General features: G+C 41.9%; 1 protein-coding gene across 5 annotated transcripts in view; it reads left to right on the forward strand.

The window, feature by feature from the left end:
- Positions 1-24508, forward strand: part of CACUL1 (CDK2 associated cullin domain 1) — a 227285-nt gene that overhangs the window by 143881 nt on the left and 58896 nt on the right. The window contains exon 1 of one of the 5 annotated variants that reach the window (XM_074338980.1): positions 14592-15245. The exons of 1 other annotated variant lie outside the window; for it this stretch is intronic. In XM_074338980.1, coding sequence (XP_074195081.1) covers positions 14879-15245 — 367 coding nt within the window. In that variant the 5' untranslated portion in view covers positions 14592-14878. Of the gene's footprint in view, positions 1-14591; positions 15246-24508 lie in introns of those variants that run through there. 3 more of the 5 variants (XM_019725260.2, XM_074338982.1, XM_019725261.2) reach the window with 3 other exon arrangements.

Here is a 24508-nt window from a genome sequence, read left to right on the forward strand (position 1 = left end):
CTGACTCACTGATTCCATCTGCTGCTCCCCAATCCCCTGATGGGCAGAGGAAGGAGTTAGGACCAGAAGAACTGAGAACTTTCACTGTGTATCAGGACCCCTACTAAGCACTTTGCTTGCATTATCTGATTAAAAAATATTTATATATATATATAGTATTTGCAAGAACACTGAGGTAGGTACTATTAGTCTATCCATTTTGTAGATGAGGAAACCGAGGCTTACAAATATTAAATCAATTGCTTGAGATCAAAGAATGATGCGGGGCAGCCAGGCCCTGACCCAGGCATGAAACTGTAGCCCCGCCTTCTCCCTTAAGAGATGAGATAAACACTCACTAAAAAGAGAGCCAGCCACACAAGTCAATATTTCCAGGTGACAGATGGGGGTGGACCATGTGCAATCTAAGATTTCAGAGGCAACAAAGAAACCAATGAGGTCTGGATATTCAAGGAAAAGGGCTGGACCCCCCTACCTCCTGTGAGGAGCCATGCCTGGGAGAGGGGAAGCAAACAGAAGGTGGCAGTCTGCGGTGCAGAGCGTGGCACAATTATCCAGAGAGAGGCAGAGACCAGAGACCACCTGGGCCCTGAATGAGGAGGTGGAGATGGTACTTGCCTTCGCTCCTCATGGCAATCTGGACCCTCACCCTAGCAGAGGGAGATAGTCGGTACCTGGGGACCAGAGTTTGCCTGGAAATAAATATCAAACACATAGCAATACCGGAGGTTTCATGTTCAACGTACCTGCAACAGTAACTCAGTGCAAAACTGAAATTGAAAAAGTTCTCCACCTGCATCTTTGTGATGCCCCCATTGACTGGCACTCAGGGACCTGTGTCCCCCCCACCACTCCCCACCATTCCTTTGCTATGCCTTTGATCATTTGCACGAGCTTGGATGTACTTTGTTTTCTGTCTCCAAAGTCCATGAGATCTCAGGAGACTTATAAAAGACACTTCTTTTGCTTCAGTTAGTTTGAATGGTTTCTGATTCCTGCGGTCATCGTATCCCTGTCTAGAATAGAAATGATGAATCTGTGTTTTGATATCGGCCAGTTGAGATGTCGGGTGCATCATATAGGTTGAACTCCACTAGGAATCTGGAAATTAAAAGATGGAACTTGAGCGATGTATTAGTTAAGATAATGCCAGCTGCTGTGACAGATAAATCCTGAAGTCTTAGTGGTTTAACACAGTATCAGCTGTTTACACCATGGTATGTGAGTGTTCCTGTCCAGGCAGCCGTCATCCAGGAACCCAGGTCCTTTCATCTTGTAGTCCCTCCCTCCCCTACAACCTTCCAGCCCCTGTGCTCAGCCACAAGTGGGCAGGGACTGTAGGGAAGCACGCCTGCCCGTGTGTGACAAAGATTCCTAACAGTCACTTGCCATTGGTGAGGACGAGTCAGTCACCAAAATGCAAAGGAGCTGATGCTGTGGAAAACAATATGGCCATTCCTCAGAAAGTTCAACGTAGAGAATTACCACATGACCCGGCACTTCCACTCCTAGCTAGGCACCCAAAAGAATTGAAAACAAATGTTCAAATACTTGTACACGAATGTTCATAGCAGCATTATTCCCAGGAGCCAAAAAGTGGAAACGACCCAAATGTCCATCAACAGATGAATGGATAAACAAACTGTGGTACATCCATACCACAGAATATTATTCAGTCATAACAAGGAATGAAGTACTGATATGTGTTACAACATGGATGAACCTGGAAAACGTTACACTAAGTGGAAGAAGCCAAGCACAAAAGGCCACATATGGCCTTTTGATTATAAGACACATCCAGAATAGGTAAACCTATAGAGACAGAAAGCAGGCTGGTGGTTGCCAGAGGCTAGGGAGAGAGGGGAGGGGAGTAATTGCTTACTAGACACAGCGTTCTCCTTTGGGTGATGAAAATGTTTTGGAACTTGATATGAGGGATGGCTGCACACCACTGTGAATGTACTAAATGCCTTCCAATTTTACACTTTAAAATGTTAATTTTATGTTTTATGAATTTCACCTCAATTAAAAAAAAATGCAAGTGGGCTCAGAAATGTGGTCGCTGGTAGGACAGCTGCAGTTCCCTAGTGACAACGCCACACTCCAAAAGAAGGTCATGAATCCTTGGTGACAAGCTAAATATCTGTGTGTACCTTTCTTCCTCCCTTCTCCCCAGAATCCCCTCATGTCCTTCCTCCCCAAGGGAGATAATCCAGAGACCTCTCAGGGTCACTGCATCCAGCTTAAAGCCAAAGACATGCAGTCCTCTCTCGAGTTTGGATGTGGCTTCTCTTGCTTTGGTGACATATAAACTAAAAGGACAAGTTAGCTAAATATCCTGACCTCCAAACTCCATTCACAGAGGTACAGCAGAAAGGGCAGGACCACAGTACAAATTTGTCTTCAGAAAGGGGAAGAAGGGCAGACGGAATAGCCCTCGGCCCCCGACAATTGTGAGCTCCTGCTGGATAGGCACTGAGGAAGTGGGACCGCGGTGGAAAGTTTCTTCCTGAGGGCCCATTCTGATTTCTGGGGGGAGGTCCTTCATCCATGGTTCTTTATGACCCTGCCTCCACCCTCTGGGAGATTTCTCCTTGACCATCCTTCATCATCTCCTGGGCTGCCTCTAAAGTGAATGTTGGGAAGTTTGCCCTACTTAGGGGCTGTATGGCTTGCACAAGCTGACTTCCTGCTTGTGCAATCTTGGGGCCCCAAGGGTTGTTTAATGCTTAACAGTGGAAAAATCATTGCTAGTTAGGGCACATCATTTCTTTGGCAATAAAGCACCCTAAAAATTGTAGTAGGCTTCTTAGGAGACACACACACACAAATGTGTTGTGTATGATTGTGGTTACATGACGTTCAAGAATAGGCAAAACAAATGAGCGATGACACTTTGTGTTTGCTTGAATGCCTGTAGACAAGAAGACAGAGAGAGACTTGGAGCTAAGTGACTTGCATAAAGTCACACAGCCAGTTTGAGCAGAGGCAGGACTGAAAACCAGGTCTCCAAATTTAGAGCCCAGGGAGCTGCCTTTCACACTTGGCTCTCATAGAGAGTGAACAGATACAGCCGTTTCCAAATGCAGCTTTTTCTTTTGGTGCTTTTAATTAGCATCTATGAAATACACTGCCAATCTAATTTAATTATAATTAGGTAACCAGAAGGCTGATTATGTTGTAAATTTAGATTAAAGAGCTGTTGTTTTCAATTAGGTTTGATTGTAGAGTGCTTTGACACTTTTTCCGGTCTCAAGGAAAGTTCATTACATAACTTTCCACTTATTCACTTTCATTTTGCCCACAGATCTGGGGTGTTAGTAGCTAAAGTCCTCCCCCTGCCCTTAGTGTGGTGCAGATTTGGACCTCGTACCCATCCCATTGGGGGCTGTTGTATCAGGGTGCTTTCAGCTGCATGTAATAGAAGTTACAACTGAAAAAAGTTGGAGCCTCAAAGGGACTTCAAGTCTGACACTGTGCGAAATATGGAGGTGAGCCAGTGCCAGGGTTCATTAGTTTGCTTTCAAAACATCCTGGAGGACCCAGGCTCATTCCATCTTCCTGCTCTACCAACTTCAGCATGTTGGCTTCTGACCTCATGCTTGTCACTAAGTAGTTGCTTGATGGTTGCTGCAGCCCCAAGCTTTCCCTTGTCCCCAGAAGAGGACATTCCTTCCTTGCATCCCTGGAGCCGCCAGTGGACTTCCCATGACTCCTTGGCCAGGCTTGCAGCACAGGCCATTCCTAAGTCAACCACTGTTCCTAAGGAGTCACCACTGGCTTGGGAAAATCAATATTCATCCTGTAGAGTCTCTCCTAAAGCCCATGGTTGCCTGATGCCTGCCAGCAAATTAGTAGAGGCTGTGGGGACAGGGAGTGGCTGTTGGTTAGGCTACCAATGGTCTGTGCCTGGAGACACACCCTCGGCATATCTAGCTGAACTCAGCCGGGTCTGCAATATCATGACCAAAGGAATCCAGCTGCAAATAATTGTTCCTTGACGTTTCATCAAATAGCTGCCATCTCTGTGTTCCTGAGGGCTAAACGTTGGCATTATTTGTAGGTAGTGTTGGCAGGATAAGGCACAGTTAAGAAGGGGAAAAGAATGAAAAAGAGGATCTTTCAGAAATATGACGAAAGAGGCAAGTTGACTGGAAGATGAGAGAGAAGTACATAAGGCTGTGGGAGTGGCCAAACCACCCCGGTTGTCTCTGGAAAGTATTGAGAGCTCTGCCTTGGAAAGAGAATGGCACTGGCTCTCAGCGTCTCAGGTAATACTCCCAACAGTCTGAAGTGGGTATTTTATATTATCTGACCCAAACTCTACTGTTGTGATGTACCAGGCTGTCTCCAGAAGTGACCATCTTCCGGCTGGCCAGCCATCCAAGCTTCCTGCTTCCCTCTGCTGCCATGCGTGACCTGCTTCTGGACAGTGGGGTGTGGAGGACATGTGGACTTGGGGGTCCGACTTCCTGTGCCCACATCCTAGTGCTTCTCACCCTGACCTTGGGAATTTTGTAAAGCTCTTTTTGCTTCAGACTTTTCATCTGTCAAATTCTAACCCATAGGGTTCTTGTGAAGATGAAATAAGATAATCCATAGAAAACGCTTAGCACAGTGTCTAGCATATAGTTAACAGGCATGGAATATATGCTATTTTTATCACTATTATTAGTGGCCTTATTATTGCGAATATTATTATCATTCATGGTATTCTGGGGCCCATGGGAAAGCTGGCGAAGGCTGTGGCCGTCTCGACTTCCAGACTCCTTCTCATGATTGGTTTTAAGGGCAGTTCTGAGTCCAGAGGAAAGGCAACAGATGCAAGATGGAAAGAGCCCCTGGTATGAGCCTGGCACATAGTAAATCACAGCAACTGTTAGTTGCCTTCCCGGCCTTCCAATTATCAACCAGCTCAACAGTCTTCCCATGTTCTCTCCTGTCACCTTGGAGATACTGTTTCCAGGAGAGAGGTTTCCATTTTGAATCTCTGCACAGGCGGCAGCCTCTACTTCCTTCTAAAATATGTTCCTCGAAACATTGGGACAACTGACTGCATGGAAGTTGAACGATGGATCCACATAGTTATAAAAGGCTGTTCCATTCTCAGAAAGCTAAAAATATTATAAAATTCTTGATCACAATTGTTGTTGTTGTTGGTTTTTTTTTTACAGTCCTTGGCTTTTGAATTTAATTTTGCAATTAAACACATGAATAACTGGCCGATAGAGATTAGAGTCTCTGCTTGTAATGGTTTCCATCTGTGTCTAAATGGGATTAACTTTACAGCTTTTTAAAATCACTGGTATCAGTTCATCCAGTTTTTCCATTCTGTACTCATTTTTACAAAACAATAAGGCAAAAACATGCAATTTTCATAAACATATACTGTTGACCAGATAATGAAAGGGAGCTGCCAAAATTGACCTGTTGGCTGGTGGGAGGCACCCCCTGTGCCAAAGCTGGAAATATTTGTGTTTAGAATATGAAAGGCAATTTGGGGTATAATGAATGAAAACGCCGACTGTGTGTGAGACATGGATTTGGTTTCTGCCCCTTCTTAAATATGACAAGGAGTAGATATCAACTCCTACCAGATGATTGGTGTGGCCTTGAAAAGGCTCTGGCCTCTGCCCAGGGCTAATCCATTGAGAGTGATGGCCCCAAGATCGTGAAGCGTTGTGGTCCAACCACGTGCAATGCCGATGAGAATTGCTTGGATTGACTGGCCAGGAAGAACCAGGTGTTTCGTGCTCACTGCTGCCAACCACGGATATGCCCATGGCACCTGCCAGTGCTGGCTGATGGCGGAGGGCCAGTCCTGAATTTCAGTCCCAGGAAGGGCTTCCCTTCCAGGCCTTAGCTGTGTTAGGCCCAGGTGTTCCCTTCATTGGGATTGGATGCGCTGGATCTTTCAACGCTGTTTCATCACTCAAAATGCAAACAATTATTTTTAATAAACTGAATTCTTATCTCCGAACTTCTCTGGCATCTCCCCTGACACAATCCTTTGCCCCTTTCTTCTTTCACAATCTCCTTCGCCGTGCCTTCCAGAACACTTGCTCTGTGATCAGCACATTCTTCTATGAATTGTTTTCTTCAACTATTCCCTCCAAGTCTGCCTTAACCCAAACTGAGCTGTCCCCCTGAGCACTGCTTCCCTGAGACCTCTCAAGGGGACACGTATTTCTCATACCCTCCATTCCTCTGACAGGAAGGTGGTGTTGGTGTCCTCCTTGTTAATTTCCGTTCCTTCCCTTCCCAATTGTGCACTCCACTGTGGCTCACACCTTCAGATTTTCCCACCCCACCTCCTCACTTTCCTGACCACCTCCTCCATCTCCTGGTCATTACCACCTCCTCACTTTCCTTTCTGGATTCCCTTTATCTTCACAGTCACTTCTGCCTTCATTCCCATGAGGGAAACTTCAATTTCCATGTGGATGGCCCTTCAGTCCTTGGAACTCTTATGTCCTTGGTCTCTTCACCAGGCTGTTTTCATATTTGCAGCAAGGGTACAAATGGAGGCTCATTTGCATGTCCAAATATTGAAATGTTATGGCTCCAGTTAACAAACTGTTAAATGACACATAGCCTTTTACCCTCCCTTGATAAACATACCTTTATAGGATGACAAAAAAAATATGTAACGTTATGGTTAAAATATCAAAGGTGACTGAATTTAACTGTTTTTGTGTATGTCTGAATGCTCTTTCCATGAGTTTATTATTAGGATAAGTAATAAAATAAAGTCATACATAATTCATAAGTTATATTTATTCCATAAGAGTTCATTTTCTTGGATTCATTTAAGTAAATTACTAATTATGTTTTTATAATCAAGACTTTTACATAATTTGTGGTCTTTTGAGAGTAATGAGTAATTAGAGAAACTTCTGGGGACATTGTGGTTCTTACGTTGTTTTTCATTAATTTCAAAATGGAGAAACTATGTTTGGCTAAAGTTGAAGCAATTGAAATTGTCAATTAAATTCTTAAACAGTACTTAGATTGGAAATGAACCATGAGTTTAATATATCATGTTTATATGATCATGATACATCATGAGTTTAATATATTATTTTAATATATAACATTTTGATGGGGTTAGGTTGTATATGATCAATTACTGTCACAGAAAATAGTATAAAATAATTTTATTTCATTACATAAATTGCCATCATCAATATCATGAGTTTCTCTTAAAAGCAATATCAAGATTCATAAAGTATTTTAAAGTATTTTCCTTTCAAATTCTTTAATGCTGGGATATAATAAGAAAATTGAAATAGCAGCATGTTTTTAATTTGTTAAATCTTTCTCCAGTTTACGTTTTGATCCATCCCGGCCAAAAATAGTCTCTATAGAAATTAGTTTGGGGAAATTTTGTATGAGTCTTCTTCATAGTCATGTAAACATTTTAGTTTCCTTTGACATTGTCTTTAAAAATTAAAAAAAGAATCAATGCTTTAAAAAGTGGACTAGACAAATTTAACTCTGTGTGATTTTCATTTGTAAGCAACAGTTCATGCCAACAGTTGTGGATTGTGCAAATATAAAACTAATTTCACTTTCCACTAAAAACTACAATTTACTCTTATCTGAGGATCTTCCGTTGTTTCACTTAACTCTTCAAGTGCATTTCATCTGTCTTGTTTAAATTAAATTAAATTGTTTTAACACAGAGAGTAGCTCCAAGACCATGAATTAGAGCATGCAAATGGACACTTGGCACAACTGGGAAATGAGACTTTGCTATGTAAGAATCTATTGCATTAATGCCAAGTGGAAAGGATTTCAGAAGTTAATTAGTCTTCTCTTTCAGTTAAGTGCTTCTGTTGCTTAAATCTTCTCTGCACTCTGATATGTCACTGTCTTGTGTGTAGATGGTAGACACCACCCAGAAACCTTTATAGCATCCAGAGGCATTCCCTGGTTGGGTGGACATGGGGTGTAGAGAAGCAATACTGAATTGCCAATGCAAACATTCTACCTTTTGGTTATGACCTGTTCTGCTGGGTTTTTGATTAAGGACTGCCATCTTGTAATAGCTCTTCAACCTCATGGAGACTGCTCACCCATAAACAATTCTACCTTCTCTCTAGCCATCAGCCCCATCTGTCTGTATTTTCTCATACAGCTTAGAGTCCATAGCCCATAGCTGAATTATTTCTTTCACTCAACTCTCCTTCTATTGCATGCATCTGATAAAACCCCAGCTTTGGACGAATATGATCATCTACCCTTGAAACCTTTCTTTCCCTCACGTTCAATATTTAATGCATCAAGACCTGTCCATTCTAAGTCCAAAATAAATCTGCTGTCTATCACTTTCTATGCCCACCACCATCCCTCCATCCAAGGCACTGTCATCACTTGACTGAAGTACTGCCATAACTCTCTAATTGGTCTCTCTTTCTACCCTGTCCTTTCCTACACGTCACTTCCCTTAGGGCAATTAGTTGCCCTTATAAAATCTTCCTTACTTCTTTTCCATTCAAACAGAAACAAAAAGGCTCGACAGGACTATGTATATATAACCTGGCCATTTCCTCCACGTGCCATATCCCGTTCCCTCTCCTTCACTCCATCCCAGTCTCCTTACCTTTCTTTCAGTTCCTAGATGATGTCAAATGCCTTCTGTCCCATTGTTTCTTCTGTCTGGAATGTTCTCTCTCTAACTTGTTGACTGACTAACTTCTACCCCTCCTTTCATCTTAGCAGAAATATACTTTTTCAGACAGTTTCTCCTGGGTCATCCAAGTAAAATCATTTTCCCCGTTAGGCCCTCTCACAGCTCCTTGCACTCGGTGCTAGGTCATAATGCTTGTCATGGTTTGGCTCCTGTGGTTAATTGCTTAATACTTGGCACCCCAGCGGAATGGAAATTCCATGAGGGGCAGAACCCTTTTTGTCTGTTTACTCTTGTAGTCCCAGCACCGTGCCTGAACCCAGAAATAACTGTGAACGTCTGAGTGAAAGGGATAGGCCTGCAACAGGGTGCTGGGAGGAAAAGCTTTTTTCCTACAATCTCCTTCAGCCTGAAGTCATTTCCTACAGCTCCTAAATTCATCAGGTTTATGGAGAAAATCTGCATAATTAACTCTCTTCCCCTGCTAGGATGGAATTTAGGATTCAGATGCTAAGATGTAAAAGGAAGGAACAAAATACAACATGGAAAGAAATACTGAATAGAGAATACTCCCCCGAGTGGCTACACATCTTCACTGTAAGCAGTAATCTCAGTGTTCAATTCAACATCAAGGCTTGAGTTATTTACACGTCTGTAATCCTCTTACCTTCTAATCAAGATCATTCCGATAGCTTTGCATTTAGACTTTGCGTTATGCATTCACAAGTCATTTTTCTTTTTTGGTCAAATGCTGTACTGGTATCATTATAATCTCCGAGGGATTAAAGAAAGTATTCATTCGTCTTTACTCTAATATAGTTTAATCTCTATCAAAGTTACGTTTTAAACTTTTCCATGCTAATGCCTTCATGAAATTAATAGTAAATTTAAAATGAAATAGCAATTTGTATGTCTGTATGCTGTCTATCACAATTATCTCTGATTCAGTTAGTTCTTACTTGATTAGTTAGAAGAGGCATGTAGAGTTCTGGATTTTTTTTTCATATAATTTTTCTTCTTTTCTCTTTTTGCTTGCCTCTGAGCAATTTCATCCTTTACTAACAATGCAAGAATTATGTGGGATAGGGTGGGAGAGATGAAACGATGTAAAAATGGCAATAATAAACTGCTTTTTCTTAGGGAAAAATGTATCACATACCGTGTTTCCCTGAAAATAAGACCTAGCAGGACCATCAGCTCTCATGCGTCTTTTGGAGCCAAAATTAATATAAGACCCGGTCTTATATTATATTATACCTGATATTATATTATATTATAGACTCAGTTTTATATTAATTTTTGCTCCAAAAGATGCATGAGAGCTGATGGTCTGGCTAGGTGTTACTTTTGGGGAAACATGGTAGTACAGGCTATGTTTTAAGAGTTGACGAAAATAAAAAGGACTGTTAATATGAAATAAGATTTAATGTAGATTTAAGTTAGTCATGCATGTGTTCATTTGAAAATATTGAACAACTGCCATGAAATATTCCATGGAAAAAGGGACATTAAGGTCTTTAAAACCATACAAAGACTAATTCCTAGTGACAAAGTCTCTGCATCTACATCGCCACTCCAAATTTTAACTATTTTAGACAATTAGCTTCACATATGTTTTGTAATTCGATAAACACAAGTTATGTCTTTCTTGATTCTAACCAGTACAATACACAATGTTGCATAAGTATGTTGGTCAGGGAGGTATTGATGCAGAGGTTGGATGAAGACACTGTTTCCCCGAAAATAAGACCGGGTCTTATATTAATTTTTGCTCCAAAAGACGCATTATGGCTTATGTTCAGGGGAAGTCATCCTGAAAGACCATACTAGGGCTATTTTCCGGTTAGGTCTTATTTTCAGGGAAACACGGTAGGCTCCAGAGGACTAGGTAGTTGGGCCTGTAATAGGCATTGTTGCCTTCCTTAGCACCCATTTAAACTTCCCAACTTGACCCCCGTTTTTGTTCCCTCTCAGCCAATGTACTTAAGGAGAAGCTGATCCCATTCTGAGTTCTGAATTCCAGAGGTGGACCTTATTTTCTAGGATTAAATCCAAACCCTTTCCAGTAAATGGCTCTGGAACATAGGTCTAAATGCGACGTGGACTGGTTCAGGAATGGGCCAATGAGACAGTGAGAGGAAGTTTTCTAAGAACTTTTGGTTAAGAACTTGCTCGCTCATCATAGGGAGCTACCAGAAGTCATGGACCCTCTTCCTCTTGCCATTGTTGTCTATGTATATGACGCCTGGGCATGGCAGCCATTTTGCCAGCAGCCTGAGGATAATGTGTGCAAAACAGGAGATCAGGACAAATAACATGGCAGAGAACAGAGCTGGAGCCCTGACTGAACTACACCTCAGCTTTGCCCGTCTTAGACCTTATTAGTCTGTTAGCCAGTGAATAGCCTTGATCTCAAAGTAATTTTTACTTAAGATTGCTGTTTCTGGAAGCCAAAACAAACATTTTAATGTATAGAATCCCAATTTATACTTCTGTAATGGTGTTGTTTGGGTATATTCTTTTAAATTTTAAGGTTTGGAATTTTTTTCTGATTATAAAACTAATAATACATTCTCATTGTAGAGAACTTAGAAAACACTGAAAGATACCAAGAACCATTAAAATCACATCCCTAGATAACCTGCTATGAATATTTTGTATTAGTCTTTACCTGTACAAACTTACATATATATTTTACATATCTATCCTGCTTTAATGAAACTCATAGTCTAGTGGGAAATGGAAAACAAACAAACAAACAAAACAGCTTAGTATCTGTGACTATGGAAGGTTGTAGTAATTAATAACCTGTGTTATAACTGTCCAGTGTCGTTGAGAAAATGATTGCTGGTAATGTTATTTCCTATCTCCACACAGCAGAACAAATCATCAAAGATTTTAAGTAATAACTATTAAAATATATTATGTTTTTAAGTGTAATATAATAAAGTCTTATAATGTCCATAAAATCAGCTAGTTAACAATATGTTCATTTGGTCCCCCTTCAATAGGTCGTTTTTCTTCTTCTTTATGGCAAGTTGCCCCCTGTGAGAGACTGGTTTGGCCAGATCATCATTAGATTTTTCCATTGTAGGGGAGGAAGAAACTTTCCTGTACTTTTCAATGTTCTTTCAGCTGGTCTAATAATTAAATAGACATGAGACAGATTAATAAGAGAAAATAAACAAATTTAATTACATACATATGCATAAGAGAGTCAGAGACCCCACATACATGAGAGGTTTAGGAACAGAAAGTTAAAACAAAGTATACGGCATTCTGAGCTAAGGATGACGTAAGATGCCTTGGGGCTTCAGAGGGGAGGAAGGTCATGTACAGGATGATAAAAGCAGATGTTCAGTAGTTAATAATTTTCCCTACCCTATAGATAGATCATAAAAAGTTATTTCTGATTAGATACTCTTATTATGGGCAAGGCCCCTAATTTAAATTCTTCTAGGTTAATGGGGGCAGAAGTTTCTCTTGAGCCTGCAGAATTTCAGTTGCCTTTAGCTCAAAATAATCTACATACCACAAAAGCACATCTTGGGTTGACTCATTCTGAACCCCTACACCATAATGGTGTGTTTAACCAATTATAGCAAAAATGAATGTGCGGGTTCAGTATTCACCAGTATGCTGGGTAAAAGCCCCTGGAGTAGGGCCTTACTAGGATGGAAGTTATATTGTTATGAGAGTACCAATCCCTCAAATTCTAAAGGTTTTCTAATTTCCATTATGATTTTCTGACCCCTGAGTTGATTGGAAGAGTAGAAATATGGGGGTTTACGCGCTGTCTTTTGGTTGTTGATTTCTAACTTAACTACATAACAGAGAACGTAGTTACTATGATAACAATCCTTAGACATGTAGAGAGACTTGCTTTATGACCCAGTACGTTCAGTTTCGTAAACATTTCATATATTCTTGAAAGGAATGTATATTCTGCATTTATTGAGTGTAATGTTCTACATGTATTCATCAAATCAAGCTTGGTAATTGTTATTCAAATCTTCTAGTCCCTTAAAGATTTTTTTGGTCCCCTTGATCTATGTACTAGTTTTTTGTGGCTGCTGTAACAAATTACCATAAAAAGGTGGCTTTAAACAACAGAAATATATTCTCTGATAATTCTGGAAGCTAGAAGTCTGAAATCAAGACATCAGCAGGGTTGAATTCTCTTTGAAGTCTCTAGGGTAGAATCCATTCTTTGTCTCTTTCAGCTTTTAAGGCTATTGGCATTTGGGTGGGAGTGTGGCTCCGTCACTTCAATCTCTGCCTCTGTGGCTACACTGTGACCGCCTCTTCTCTGTGTCTCCTCTTCTGCCTCAGATCTCCCTCTGCCTTTCTGAGTACATTTGTCATTGGATTTATGGTCCACCTGCATAATCCAGGATGATCTCAAGATCTTTAACTTAATTACATCTGCAAAGACCTTATTTCCAAATAGCATGACATTCGCAGATTCCAGGGATTAGGACACAAATATATCTTTTTGGGGGCTACTATTCAACCCATTGCAATCTGTTAGAAAGATATGTGAAAATCATCTACTCTGATGGTAGGTTTCTCTTTCTTCTTGTACTTGTCAATTTTTGCTTTATGTGTTTTGTGACCATATTAGAGACACATTTATTACTCTTTTATCTTCCTTGTGTATTGAACCTTTTATGATGTAAAGACGTCTTTTTATCTCCGTCACCCACACCCATCCACCTACCTAGAAAGTACACTGATGACAAACTATCAGTTGTTGTCAGTCTGAAAAAGACTAATTCTTCCTTCTTCCATCATTTTACACAGAACTGTAAGGTTACATTTTGCCCCCTCAGCATTTCACTCAATTGTCTTACTTTTTTTTTTTTTTTTGTATTCCCAAAATGTTTCAGGCCCAGAGAATTAAAAACATGTGATTCAAACAATGTCTTTGATTAATATGAGGGCGCATTCTCTGAAATTAAATCATTCTAAGTAATTGGTAGAAACGTTCCATAGTGCAGAATATATTGGGTATATGTAAAGAAGCTGAAACAAATGCGGACACTTAAGTACACCAGAGCAAGTTTCTCAGGGGCTGAAATGATTCTTCACACTAATTACATACCTGCGGAAATATTATCTGCTAGCTTAAATGGAATCGTTTTTCTAGACAACTTTTGTATTAATAGCTGGAATGAGCTCCACAATAAGCAATTATATATTCTCATATACTACTGCAATTAATTTGAGAATGCAGAGCAATGAAAAACATTGTAATAGTTACATAATCTTTCTTCTTTGCCCCTCAAGACTCTCACACCTAAACCCAAATTTGTAGTCAGATGTGTGAAATAGTGCACGAAGCTTGGTATTTTTAAGTTTAAAATTTATGGCCTCAGTGTATGGAGTTAAGGCACTTAAAAAAAAATTGATGAATACTTCAAATGCATTAATTTTTTAAGCCACCCTGCTATGTTTCGGTTTCTACTCCCGGTTTAGAGGGTTTGGGAGGTGTGGGCTGAGGCCCACTGAGCAGTCCCATCAATGGCCGTCCAAGGCAGTCCCACGCGTTTATAATGTGCGACCGGGGGCCCGTTGTGGACCCCTAGCTCCCTCCTTAAGTCAAGGCCGGGCTGCGAGGCCCTCGGCGGGGCGAAAGCCGGGTAAACAGGATGAGCGCAAAAAAAAAGCACTACCGAAAGCGCGGTTGGTGTCACAACTACCGGCGGCCAGGATTTGAGATCTTCAGGAGCCTGCCAGGCTCCCCGTCGTCCGGGCAACCGACTGAAAACGCGCGTGCGCAGTCAAACTCCCTTATCACGTGAGGCCGGGACGGGGGCGGGGCCGAGGAATGCTCAACCCGACCCGTTGCCTCGCTTCCCTATTGCGTGGGAGTGGCTCACAGCTCCCGCCCCTTTTCGCTCGGCTTTCTCGCTGCTTGTTCCTCGCACCACGTGCCCTCCTGGCCACGCCCCCAGCTGCCCTTTCCAACTGCTTGTTGGAAGCTGCTGTAAAATGCCGTGAGGGGCGCTGCCGCTTTACGGTTGCCTCTCCCAGACCAGAGCCCGGGAGCGCCCACCGCCGTCAATCCTGTCTCTAAGAGTCGGCCTGGCGGAGAGTGAGAGACCCGGCGCACAGCTGCCCTCTCCGCCGTGCCCGTTCCGGCCCCCGGCGATGTGAACTCGAGGAGGCTGCGGTGCCCCCTGGGCCGGGGTTGAGACGGGCGGCAGGTGCCTGTGAGGCGGGTGGGTGCTGGGGGCCAGCAGGATGGAGGAAAGCATGGAAGAGGAGGAGGGGGGCAGCTACGAGGCGATGATGGATGACCAGAACCATAACAACTGGGAGGCCGCTGTGGACGGCTTCCGGCAGCCCCCGCCACCCCCACCGCCCCCCTCGTCGATCCCAGCCCCTGCCCGAGAGCCTCCGGGGGGACAGCTGCTGGCGGTGCCCGCGGTCTCGGTGGACAGGAAAGGCCACAAGGAGGGGCTCCCGTTGGGGCCGTCGCCACCGCCGGAGGCCAATGGGGTGATCATGATGTTGAAGAGCTGCGACGCGGCCGCCGCCGTGGCCAAGGCCGCCCCCGCCCCCACCCCCAGCTCCACCATCAACATCAACACCTCCACCTCCAAGTTCTGTGAGTGCAGCCTTTCCCCAGCAGCCTTGGCATTCCTCCTCCCCACCCGGACGCCGAATCCGCCCCTTTCGGAGCAGCCCCGCTTCCTTTGTTTGAGGCCTGGATCTCCCCTCCCCTCCCCGTATCCCTCCCCCCTGTTTGGTGTCTGCGGCCAGCGCCGGAGCGGCCCTGGCTTCTTGTATTACCTGGCCTGGAGAAGCAGCCTGGTGCGCACACAGCCCCAAGTTCTCCCACGAACGCGATCCTTATCAGAACTGGCTGTCACTCAACATTAGGAAGCTCTTTTCTTCAACGTCATCCCCTTAAAAGTTTCACCCTCAAACGTGAGGGGGAAAATAAGGCAGCCTGACTTTGAATAGGGAGAGAGGCCTTCAGTCTTTTTTGCAGCCGGAGAGAGAAAAGAAATCTGGCAACTTCTTGTGCTTTTAGCCAGTGTGCGTTAAACAAGTCCGGAATTACCACGTTGACCTATAGCTATACCTCGTTCTTTCTCTTCTCCAGTGTACACCTTCTGCATCCCGACAGGCAGATGTATGAGTTGCCTCTTAAGTAAATTCATGCAGTGGGAGCTGCGACATCCGTTTGGAAGCTAATAACGTATAAAATTTTTTTCAAGCCTACACTCATAAGAATAATCTATTCAGCATGTGTCCAAATCCATAATTCTGTTGAATGTTGAACTTTGTGTTAGTGAGCTGCCTTAACACTCAGTTGCAGGCAGAAAAATTTAAGACCAAAATCTGTTTTGTAATCCGAAACTGCCCCCCAACTAGAAAGTATGCTTACAAAAGCTAGGGGAGAAAAAACGGCTTTTGCTTTGAGTGGGTTTTTTGGGGGGGTAGTGGTGAAAATTGGCGGTCACAGCCAGATTTTTCTCTCTTGTTAATAACGGCACGTTTTGGATGGCATCTGAAAGCAACTGGAGATTCCATTTCTAGTTACTAATTTTATCTAGTTACAATTTTATCGAACTGTATCAGTAGTTATCTAGTTAGCGTTGCAGAGTAATGTTTGCCTTGATTCAGATACATAATCACAGCCTTACACATTTTTTTGTGTGTGGGTGGAAACAGCACATAACCTTACTTGCCTTCATGATACTGCTTTAGTGGAAGGCATTCATATGTATGTAGGTATGGTTGGTAAGAATTGTGTTTGATTTTTTTCTGCGTTATGCATACATAAGGATATTTATTTGTATAGTTTGTGTGTTGAAATCTATGTGGTGAAACCAGACCTTGGACAGAGTGGCAGGGTGGCTTATCTAAATGCTGAAGGAAGCTTGCTTTAGTGCTTAAACAGAATTCATTTGAAGAGTTTGATAAAGAGCAGAAGTTGGTGAAATTTGGAAAAGATTTGCCAAACCAAAAGATTATTCTTTGAAGATGAGTAGGCTAGACAGACCTCTGATAAGATTGATCAAGGGCAAAAATATGCAAATAAAATAAGTGAAAAATGGGAAATAACTATAAGCATGAGATTAAAAAAAAATTTTACGACTTGCTATAGGTTAATACATTTGAAAGCCTAGATAGAATATATAAATTCTTGGAAAACTATAAACTGTGAAAATTAGTATCAGAAGAAATAGACAGCTTGAACTAATAAATATTTAATAAACAAATGGTAGTTAAAGACCTCCCCTTTCAAAAACTATGGACCCAGATAATCTTGTGAGTTGCATCGAACTTTTAAATAACACTTAATTCCTTTTTACAAGTTGTTCTGGGAAATAGGAAAAAAAAGAAAGATGCCAAGCTCATTTTATGAGGTTAATGGAATCTTGACTCTGAAACTAGATAAGGATAATATGAGAAAATTATAGCTCTGTTTCACTTACAAAGATAGGAAAACCCTACACAATATGCTAGCTCATCACATCCAAAAATGTGTTAAAAGAATTATGATCCATAGAATTTAAGACAGTAAACATAGTTTAACTTTTATCTATTAATGTAATTTATCTCATTAATAGGCTAAAGGAGAAAAATGATTATCTTGATACCATAAAATTATTCACTAAAATCCAGCACCACCTATATACGATAAAAACTCTTAGCAAACTCAGACTACAAGATAACTCCTATAAAGGTCATTGCCAAAAACCTACTGTAAATAATAATACTTAATGGAGAAATTTTAGATACAATCACTTTAAGATCAGTGACCAGATAAGGATGCCCTCCCGCCTGCCCCCGCCCCCCCCCCCCCGCCCCCAAGTCACTTAACTGTTTAACAGGTTAAAAAAGGTCCTGGATAATACTTTAAAGGGAAGAAATAAGTATAAGGATAAGGAAGGAAACAATAAAACTCATTTTTTGCAGATAATATCACTTACCTAGAAGAAACATTAGAATCGAGAGAAACTATTAGAACTAGTGAAAGTATAGCAGGGTTACTGGATTAAAATCAACCTAGAAAAATTAATAGCATTTACTGCACTAGCAATAATGAACTGGTAAAGGTAATCAAAGGTGAATATTTATATAAAATAATAGTAACAAAATTACAGAGTGTTAGGAATTAACCCAAGAACACATAAAACTTAAGGAGAAAACTTTAAAACTTTAATAAGGAACTAGAAGAGGATCTAAATAAATGGAAAAACTTTTCATGCTCTTGGGATAAGATTACCTATAAGAATGTCAAATTTTTCCATTTTAATGTATAAATTTAATTAAAATGCCATCAAAATTCCAGTTGGTTTGTCTGACAAACTCCGTCACCTAAGTCTAAAACTTATATGGCAGGCAGGATAAAGTTTGTGAATAGCTAAATCAGTTTTAAAGATTTGCTTTAACCGGGCTTGCCTTATCAGAAGTTAAGATAATATTTCAAGGCTGTAGCAGTAAAAACTAGTATAAGTGCAAGAACAAAAAATAGATTAGGGAACAAATTAAAGAGTGGAGACTTACCTACATGTGTTCAGAACTTAAGGTAAAGGTGGTATAATCACTGGAAAAAGGAATCATGTTGTCAGGGAGAGAGACTAACTATACGAAGAACAAACAAACCTAACACCGTGAACAGGATGGACTTTGGATAAATGAAAGACCTGAACGTCAAAGGAAAAAGGATAAAATTAACAGAAAACAGTGCTGAAGGTCTTTCCTTTGGGATAGGGAAGGACTGACTTCTTAAAGCTTCAAAAATTTACAAGAGTGAAAACTTCGTGACTTTGATTATATAAAATTTAAGGATTTTCATTTAGCAAAAGACAGATGAAAGAATGAGGGAACATATTTGCAGTGTGTAAAATTAACAAGGGATTCATATCTAGACAAGGGACTATATACCTCCGTAAAAAGAGGGCAGCGACTCCTGTAGAAAAATAGGCAAAGGATATTAATAAGTAGATTACAGCATAGGAAATCCTAACAAGCACAGAAAGAGATGTTTGCAATTAGTAAACAATCAGAGACATGCAAATTAAAACAGTAATGCATGTCTTTTCCCACTTATTAGGTTGGCAAAAATGAGAACGCTATTAATAGACAGTACCAAGTGTGGGTGGGGACAGGGGATAGAGGATTTGCTGGTGGGACTAATAGTGGACCTGTAAGGTGTTGAGATGCCCCAGGTCTCTGGACGAGATAATGAAAGGCAGCTGGAGTGTTGGTATAACCCTGCGCTAGGATGGTAAAAGTGTGCTGTGGGCTGTTCAATGAAAACAGCTTCTGGGGGTCTGTTTTTGGAAGAGATCTGTAAAAAGCACTTGTTAGCTTGATGGATACCTACTAGGTGCTAGAGACGGTGTTGATTTGTCCCTGTAAAGAGACCATGTCTGGAACAGCAGCTATACTTGTAGTTGCCACTTGATTTGATTGACTATAATCCACATTCTCCAAGACCTCTCCTCTGCACTGGCCACACAGGCTGGTAAAATCGGAATGCCATAGCAATCACCATCCCTGTGTCTCTCAAGCCTTGAGGTTGTTCCTCTGCAGTTTCCTCAGGGATGTGCTTTGGGTTTGTTACTTTGACAGGAAGGGGCACACCTAGGAGGGTTTTACCTGGCCTTTTCTACACTGAATGCCCTTACTCCATGCTTCAGGGAGCCATTGACTGTGCATTCAAGAACTGGGAAATACAGGATGGGTCCCCGGATCTCGGGCCCATTAGGAGATGGATTGAGGCCAAAACACCATTTATCAGTATGACATCCACAGCTGATCTAACTGGTTTACCACGGTGATATTCTGGTCTCTAAGGGTTGTTATCAGCTTAGAGCCAGGGGTGAGTAACTCCTGAAAAATGCGAGTGAATCTGTTTCCCAAATGTACTGTCTTCTTGGTAAATGGCTGTGTATTCTATTGGAAAATGCCAGGAGAAAGACTGTGTTCTTGATACAGTTTTATAGGGTCTTTCCGCAGTGGAACCCACCCTCTCCTTTGTTCCAGGGGCTCTGTGTCTGTAATCATGCCCAGTCTGGGCATTAAGTGAGGTGCCATCACTCTCCATTGTGGTCTCTGGTAAATATACCTAGAGTTTTTTTCTTTTTTCTTCCCATTATACACTTCAAGTAGTATCTTCGTGTGTAGTGCCCATCTGTTTTTCCTAAGGACACCATGGTTAGCCACCAGTGATCCACACCGTTCTGTTCACCAGTCTGGCCCTGCTGCCTGTTATAATCATGCCCTTTTTATATCTGAGGATTAAATGTTTCTACTTACCCTTGATCGCTCTGAGAATCCCATTATCCCATTGAAATCAGGGAGCCCCGTTTCATGGCGGTATTGCCCGTCTTCAGCCCAGAACTACAAAGGACAGCCACCACAGCCTTTTCCAAGCTATCAGCGCATCCTTTACCAATATGTTTCTCAATTCCTTGGTGAAGGCCCTTCTTAGAAGACAACTTTGTGTGAGTGGGTTGGATATGATAAAAACACTCTTAACAATCCTGCCGTCGTAAGTCTGGTTTCATTTCTCTGCTAAGGAATTTGTGGGGTCCTGACCTTCTCCCTCTTCTTCCTCATTCTCCTTCCCCTCATCTTCCACCTTGTCTATTTTCTTGTACACCTTTTCTCCATTTGTATTCAATAAAGTGTCCCTATTTTAGGCATGTAATTTGATGAATTTTGACCTATGTAACTGTTTGGTCTGGGATTTGGGCAAGCTACTAAAAGCTAGCCCATTACTGTTGTCACTGGATCCTAGCAGAAGCTGGGAGATCTCAAGGTCAGAGAAAGAAATACATTATTCATGGCACAGCAAATAGCATGAGAATCAGCCTATTTGCATCGGTTCACCTTCCCCCTAAGTCTGTCAGGGGTGACAGAGTACAGCCAAGATGGATGCTCCTTCAGTGGGCTTGTGTTGCTGCTGAGGAATGTTAAACTTTGAGGAATCCACTGCTTTTATAGAAAGCAGTGAGCAGACCTGCTCTTTGTCCGGGGGGAGACATTACCTCATCTTTTAAGGTTACCAGCTGTAGCGTGGCCCAGTTTGAAGAGCCATTGATCCGCGTCTTGCAGCCTTGGCACACTCAAGACATGTAGGACAGAGAGTAACAGGCCCAAGAAGGATGGTCTTTCCAATAGTAACCACGACAGCTACCAAGAGGTAGAACATACCCATCACTAGAATATGTCACAGGCTGCTTTGCGGTCAGCAGCCCTGCCCCTAGCCCCAGGCATCCACTGAGGTTTTCAGACAAATTGAATCATACAATCTGTATTATTTCATGCTTGGCTTCTTTCCTTCACCATTCCCCCCCCGCCCCCCCGCTCCCCTTTCTTTTTGAGATTCATCCTTGTTCTTGCATGTTTCAGTTATTACTTTTTATGGCTGAGTACTATTTTGGGGGGATATACCACAGATTGTTTATGTATTCATCTATTGGTAATCGTTTGGGTTGTCTCCAGTTTGGGTTATTGTTATAATAATAAAGCAGCTAAGAACAAGCATATAGAAGGTTTTGTGTGGACATAGGTTTTCATATCGTACCTACAGTTGGAATTGCTTGGTTAAATTTATCTACTATGTGTTTAACTTTAGCGAAAACTGCTAACCTCTTCTGAAGTGGTTGTACCATTGTACCTTCCCACGAGCAATGTGTGCGAGTTCCGGTCGCGCCACATATTTACTGATACTTTTACTGGCTAGCCTTCCCTTCTGGGTATAATCAGTCTTTCTAATTGCAGTCTTTCTAGAGGGTGAATAGTGGTATCTCATTGTAGTTTGATTTTGCATTTCCCTTTTATATGTGCAATTGGCCCTTTCAGCCCTGTGCCCCTAAGAGTTAAGAGCTTACTGTATGGTAGCCACGGATGCTCTTTGGTCTTGTGTTCAATGAGCTAATCATTGGCTTAAAGCTTTCACCTGTGAGAATCAGCGCACTCGCAGTCCTTGTATTTCTTATTTCCGTCATAACTGTCAAAGCAGTTTGTCAGGGTGTTTTCTTCAAGAAGAAACTTTATTCCAGGTACCTACAGGTGATCATTTAAATAACCCTTTGCTGCTTCGTGCTGTGTGCTATTAGTATTACGTTGTGTAATCGTGGCAGTGGATCATTGCCTTTCAACCCAGCGGGATTGGAAAACCAAAACCAGCTTCTTAGCTTCTGAGAGTCTGTGTCCTGTAACTGCTCTGGGACCATATACTTTATCAGTCACAGTTCAGTGCATGAAACCACTCTAGATGTCAAAGCAAGAAGAGATTTAATCCTGGGAATTAGGTGTGTTAGAAATTGTTGGGAAGGTTAGAGGTGTAGAAGTCAGTGAGGCCTCTCCACTAAAACTGCATTCCAGGGGGCAGGTGGCTGCCACCACCACTCCTGCCTCCCCGCTGCCTCCTTCGCCCCTGAAATGGGTGACTAGACACTGGAACTTGGAGTGTGGCTGCCACAAACTCTCACATCTCTAACCTTGCCTCAAACACCAGCTGCAATAATAGATTCTTGACCTCACTTTGGCCTTCCAAATCTCACTCAAATGTATCTCATTGGCAGAATCTAATTTGGGAAGTGTAATTATTTAGTGTAAGTTTCCATTCTACGTTAGTCAGTTTTCTATAATAACCTCCAAATTTCAAGAGCCTACAGTACAACAAAGGTTCATTTCTTCCTCATGTTATGTTAGTGGCTGACAGTTGGCTGTGGCTCTTCACATGTCATCTCATTCTGAAGAGAAGCTCTTTTCTAGCTCCTGTCATTCTTGGCAGAGGCAGAGAGAAGAGGGGATAGAAACACAGCGGCTTTTACAGCTTCTGCTCAGATGCAGCATGTGTCACATCTGCTCGTATTCCAAATATGTTAAACAGAATAGAACGGTTTCCTGTCTGAGTGGTGGGGGGTGTGCGCAGGTGGGACTAGGGTGTGAGGATAAAAGGCAATGAATGGAGGGGGGAAGGGATCTGCATTGATTGATTGATGATACTGGGCCCTGATCTCAGGAGAATTATTAATCCAGTTCAAAAAGTTCCCTTCTCCAGATGAACAAAAGCGTCACAGTATTTTACATTGAACTCACTGAATTCATTGTTTTTTAAATTAGTGGTTCAAAAATGTGTTAAAAATTGACTTTTGAATGGAATGAAATTAACTGATTTTATTAAATCCTAAATAAAGTTACCCTTTACTTCATCAGGTCCTGTCTGCCAGTTTTCAGATGGGTTGATCGTTTTAGAAGTAATCAGTTATTGTATTCAGGTCTTAAAATGTGCACCGTTTGCAGCGTCTGTGGTGATTGTTTGGTCTCTTGCTTTGCAGGTTAGTGGAGCATCACTATATTGATCGATCGGCTCAGTTCTAGAGTCCTGCCGGGGATCTTGTCTTGCCATTTTTGACATGCAGTATTACACAAAGTGGCATCGAGGAAACTGTATGAGAAAGCCATTGCAAGGCTTATGTAAGGCCCAGGCCCAGGCCCAGGTCTCTGCAGAAAATCAATGCCTCCTACTTCCTCTTTAAACTGTAACTCTAAGCTGTAGACCATATGGAATCATATTGTAAATTGTTACATGTTATATAAAAATGATTGTTGATACCCTTTTGTAAAATGTCTTGGCAGGGCAAACTTGCCTTTCATTTTTCTCCTACTGTTGTGGACATTTGGCTATTAACCTTTGTAGACAGAGTTGCAGAGATCTGTAGTTTGTTGTTGCAGGTGTGCCGACTAGACATCTGAATGGTATTTTATTCAACAAATATTTATTGTCTTCTGTACGCCAGGGTCATAGTTTAGCCTTTGGTGTGAGACACAGTTTAGTGTAGGAGATTATGGACAGATAATTATGATTAAATGGTAAATAAAGTTATATATATGGTAGCACAGAGGAAAGCGAACCTTTATGAAAATGAATAGAAGTTTGTCAGGAGAATTGAGGAGGACTCAGAGACTTCCTTGCAGAGGGGCCAAGCCTGTGCTAAGGACCCAGAGTTGAAGTTATTTTTGGTGCATAGGGTGTGAGGCATGCACGGAGGGCACAATTAAACGCGGGTAGATAGAAGGATGTAGAGGCCAGGGCACGCGTGCCGCGTTAGCAGGCAGGATTTTCCTCTGTAGGAATGGGAGCCACCAGAGGGTAGTCAGGCGGTCAACTGGGGAAAATTTGTCTTAGTGTGTCAGTTAGTTTAGAAAGGAGAGGGAATGGAGGCCTGGAGACTAGTTAGGGCGCTGTCATTACAGTCGTCTAGACAAGAGATGAAGGCTTAAATAAAGCATTGGGAGAGAGGTTGTTTCAGCTTTTAGAAATATTGGGGGACGAGAGTAAACACAGTTTGGGCGTGAAGGAGGGAGGATGAAGAGTCACGATTGCTGATTTGGATGACTGGAGCTGGCACTGCCTTTGCCCTGGACGTGGGAGGGGGATAGGTAGGTGTGTGTGTGTCTGTCTCTTTAAGGCATCTATGGACCATCTGGGGAGAGAGGTCCAGTAGGCAGTCGGTCAACTCTGAGCTTTCTCGTTCCTGTGCCTTAGAATCTTGGAAATACTGAGACAAAAAGTTCTGTAGATTTATTTTTCCATTTTTGAGGATATAAGACTCACCAAACTCTTTGGCCTTAAAACAAAACTTTGCTTTTATTAAAATACAGGATTGTAATTAAAACACTAAAAATCAGGGTTTTTCTCCCCCACGTCTTCCCATTTCTTGACCTGTTACCCAGCCAGAGTCAATCACTTTTAATTCATTTAGCTGTTTCTTCTGATGTTTAGCCACACATTTGAATGTGTAATTTTATTATTGCTTAATTTATCACTTTTATGTTATCTGTTGACTTCCCATTAGGGTGAGGATTTCGTTCTCCTACAGCTCTGCCTGC

This window comes from Rhinolophus sinicus, linkage group LG07 (genome assembly GCF_036562045.2).
Source record: "Rhinolophus sinicus isolate RSC01 linkage group LG07, ASM3656204v1, whole genome shotgun sequence".
NCBI lineage: Eukaryota > Metazoa > Chordata > Mammalia > Chiroptera > Rhinolophidae > Rhinolophus > Rhinolophus sinicus.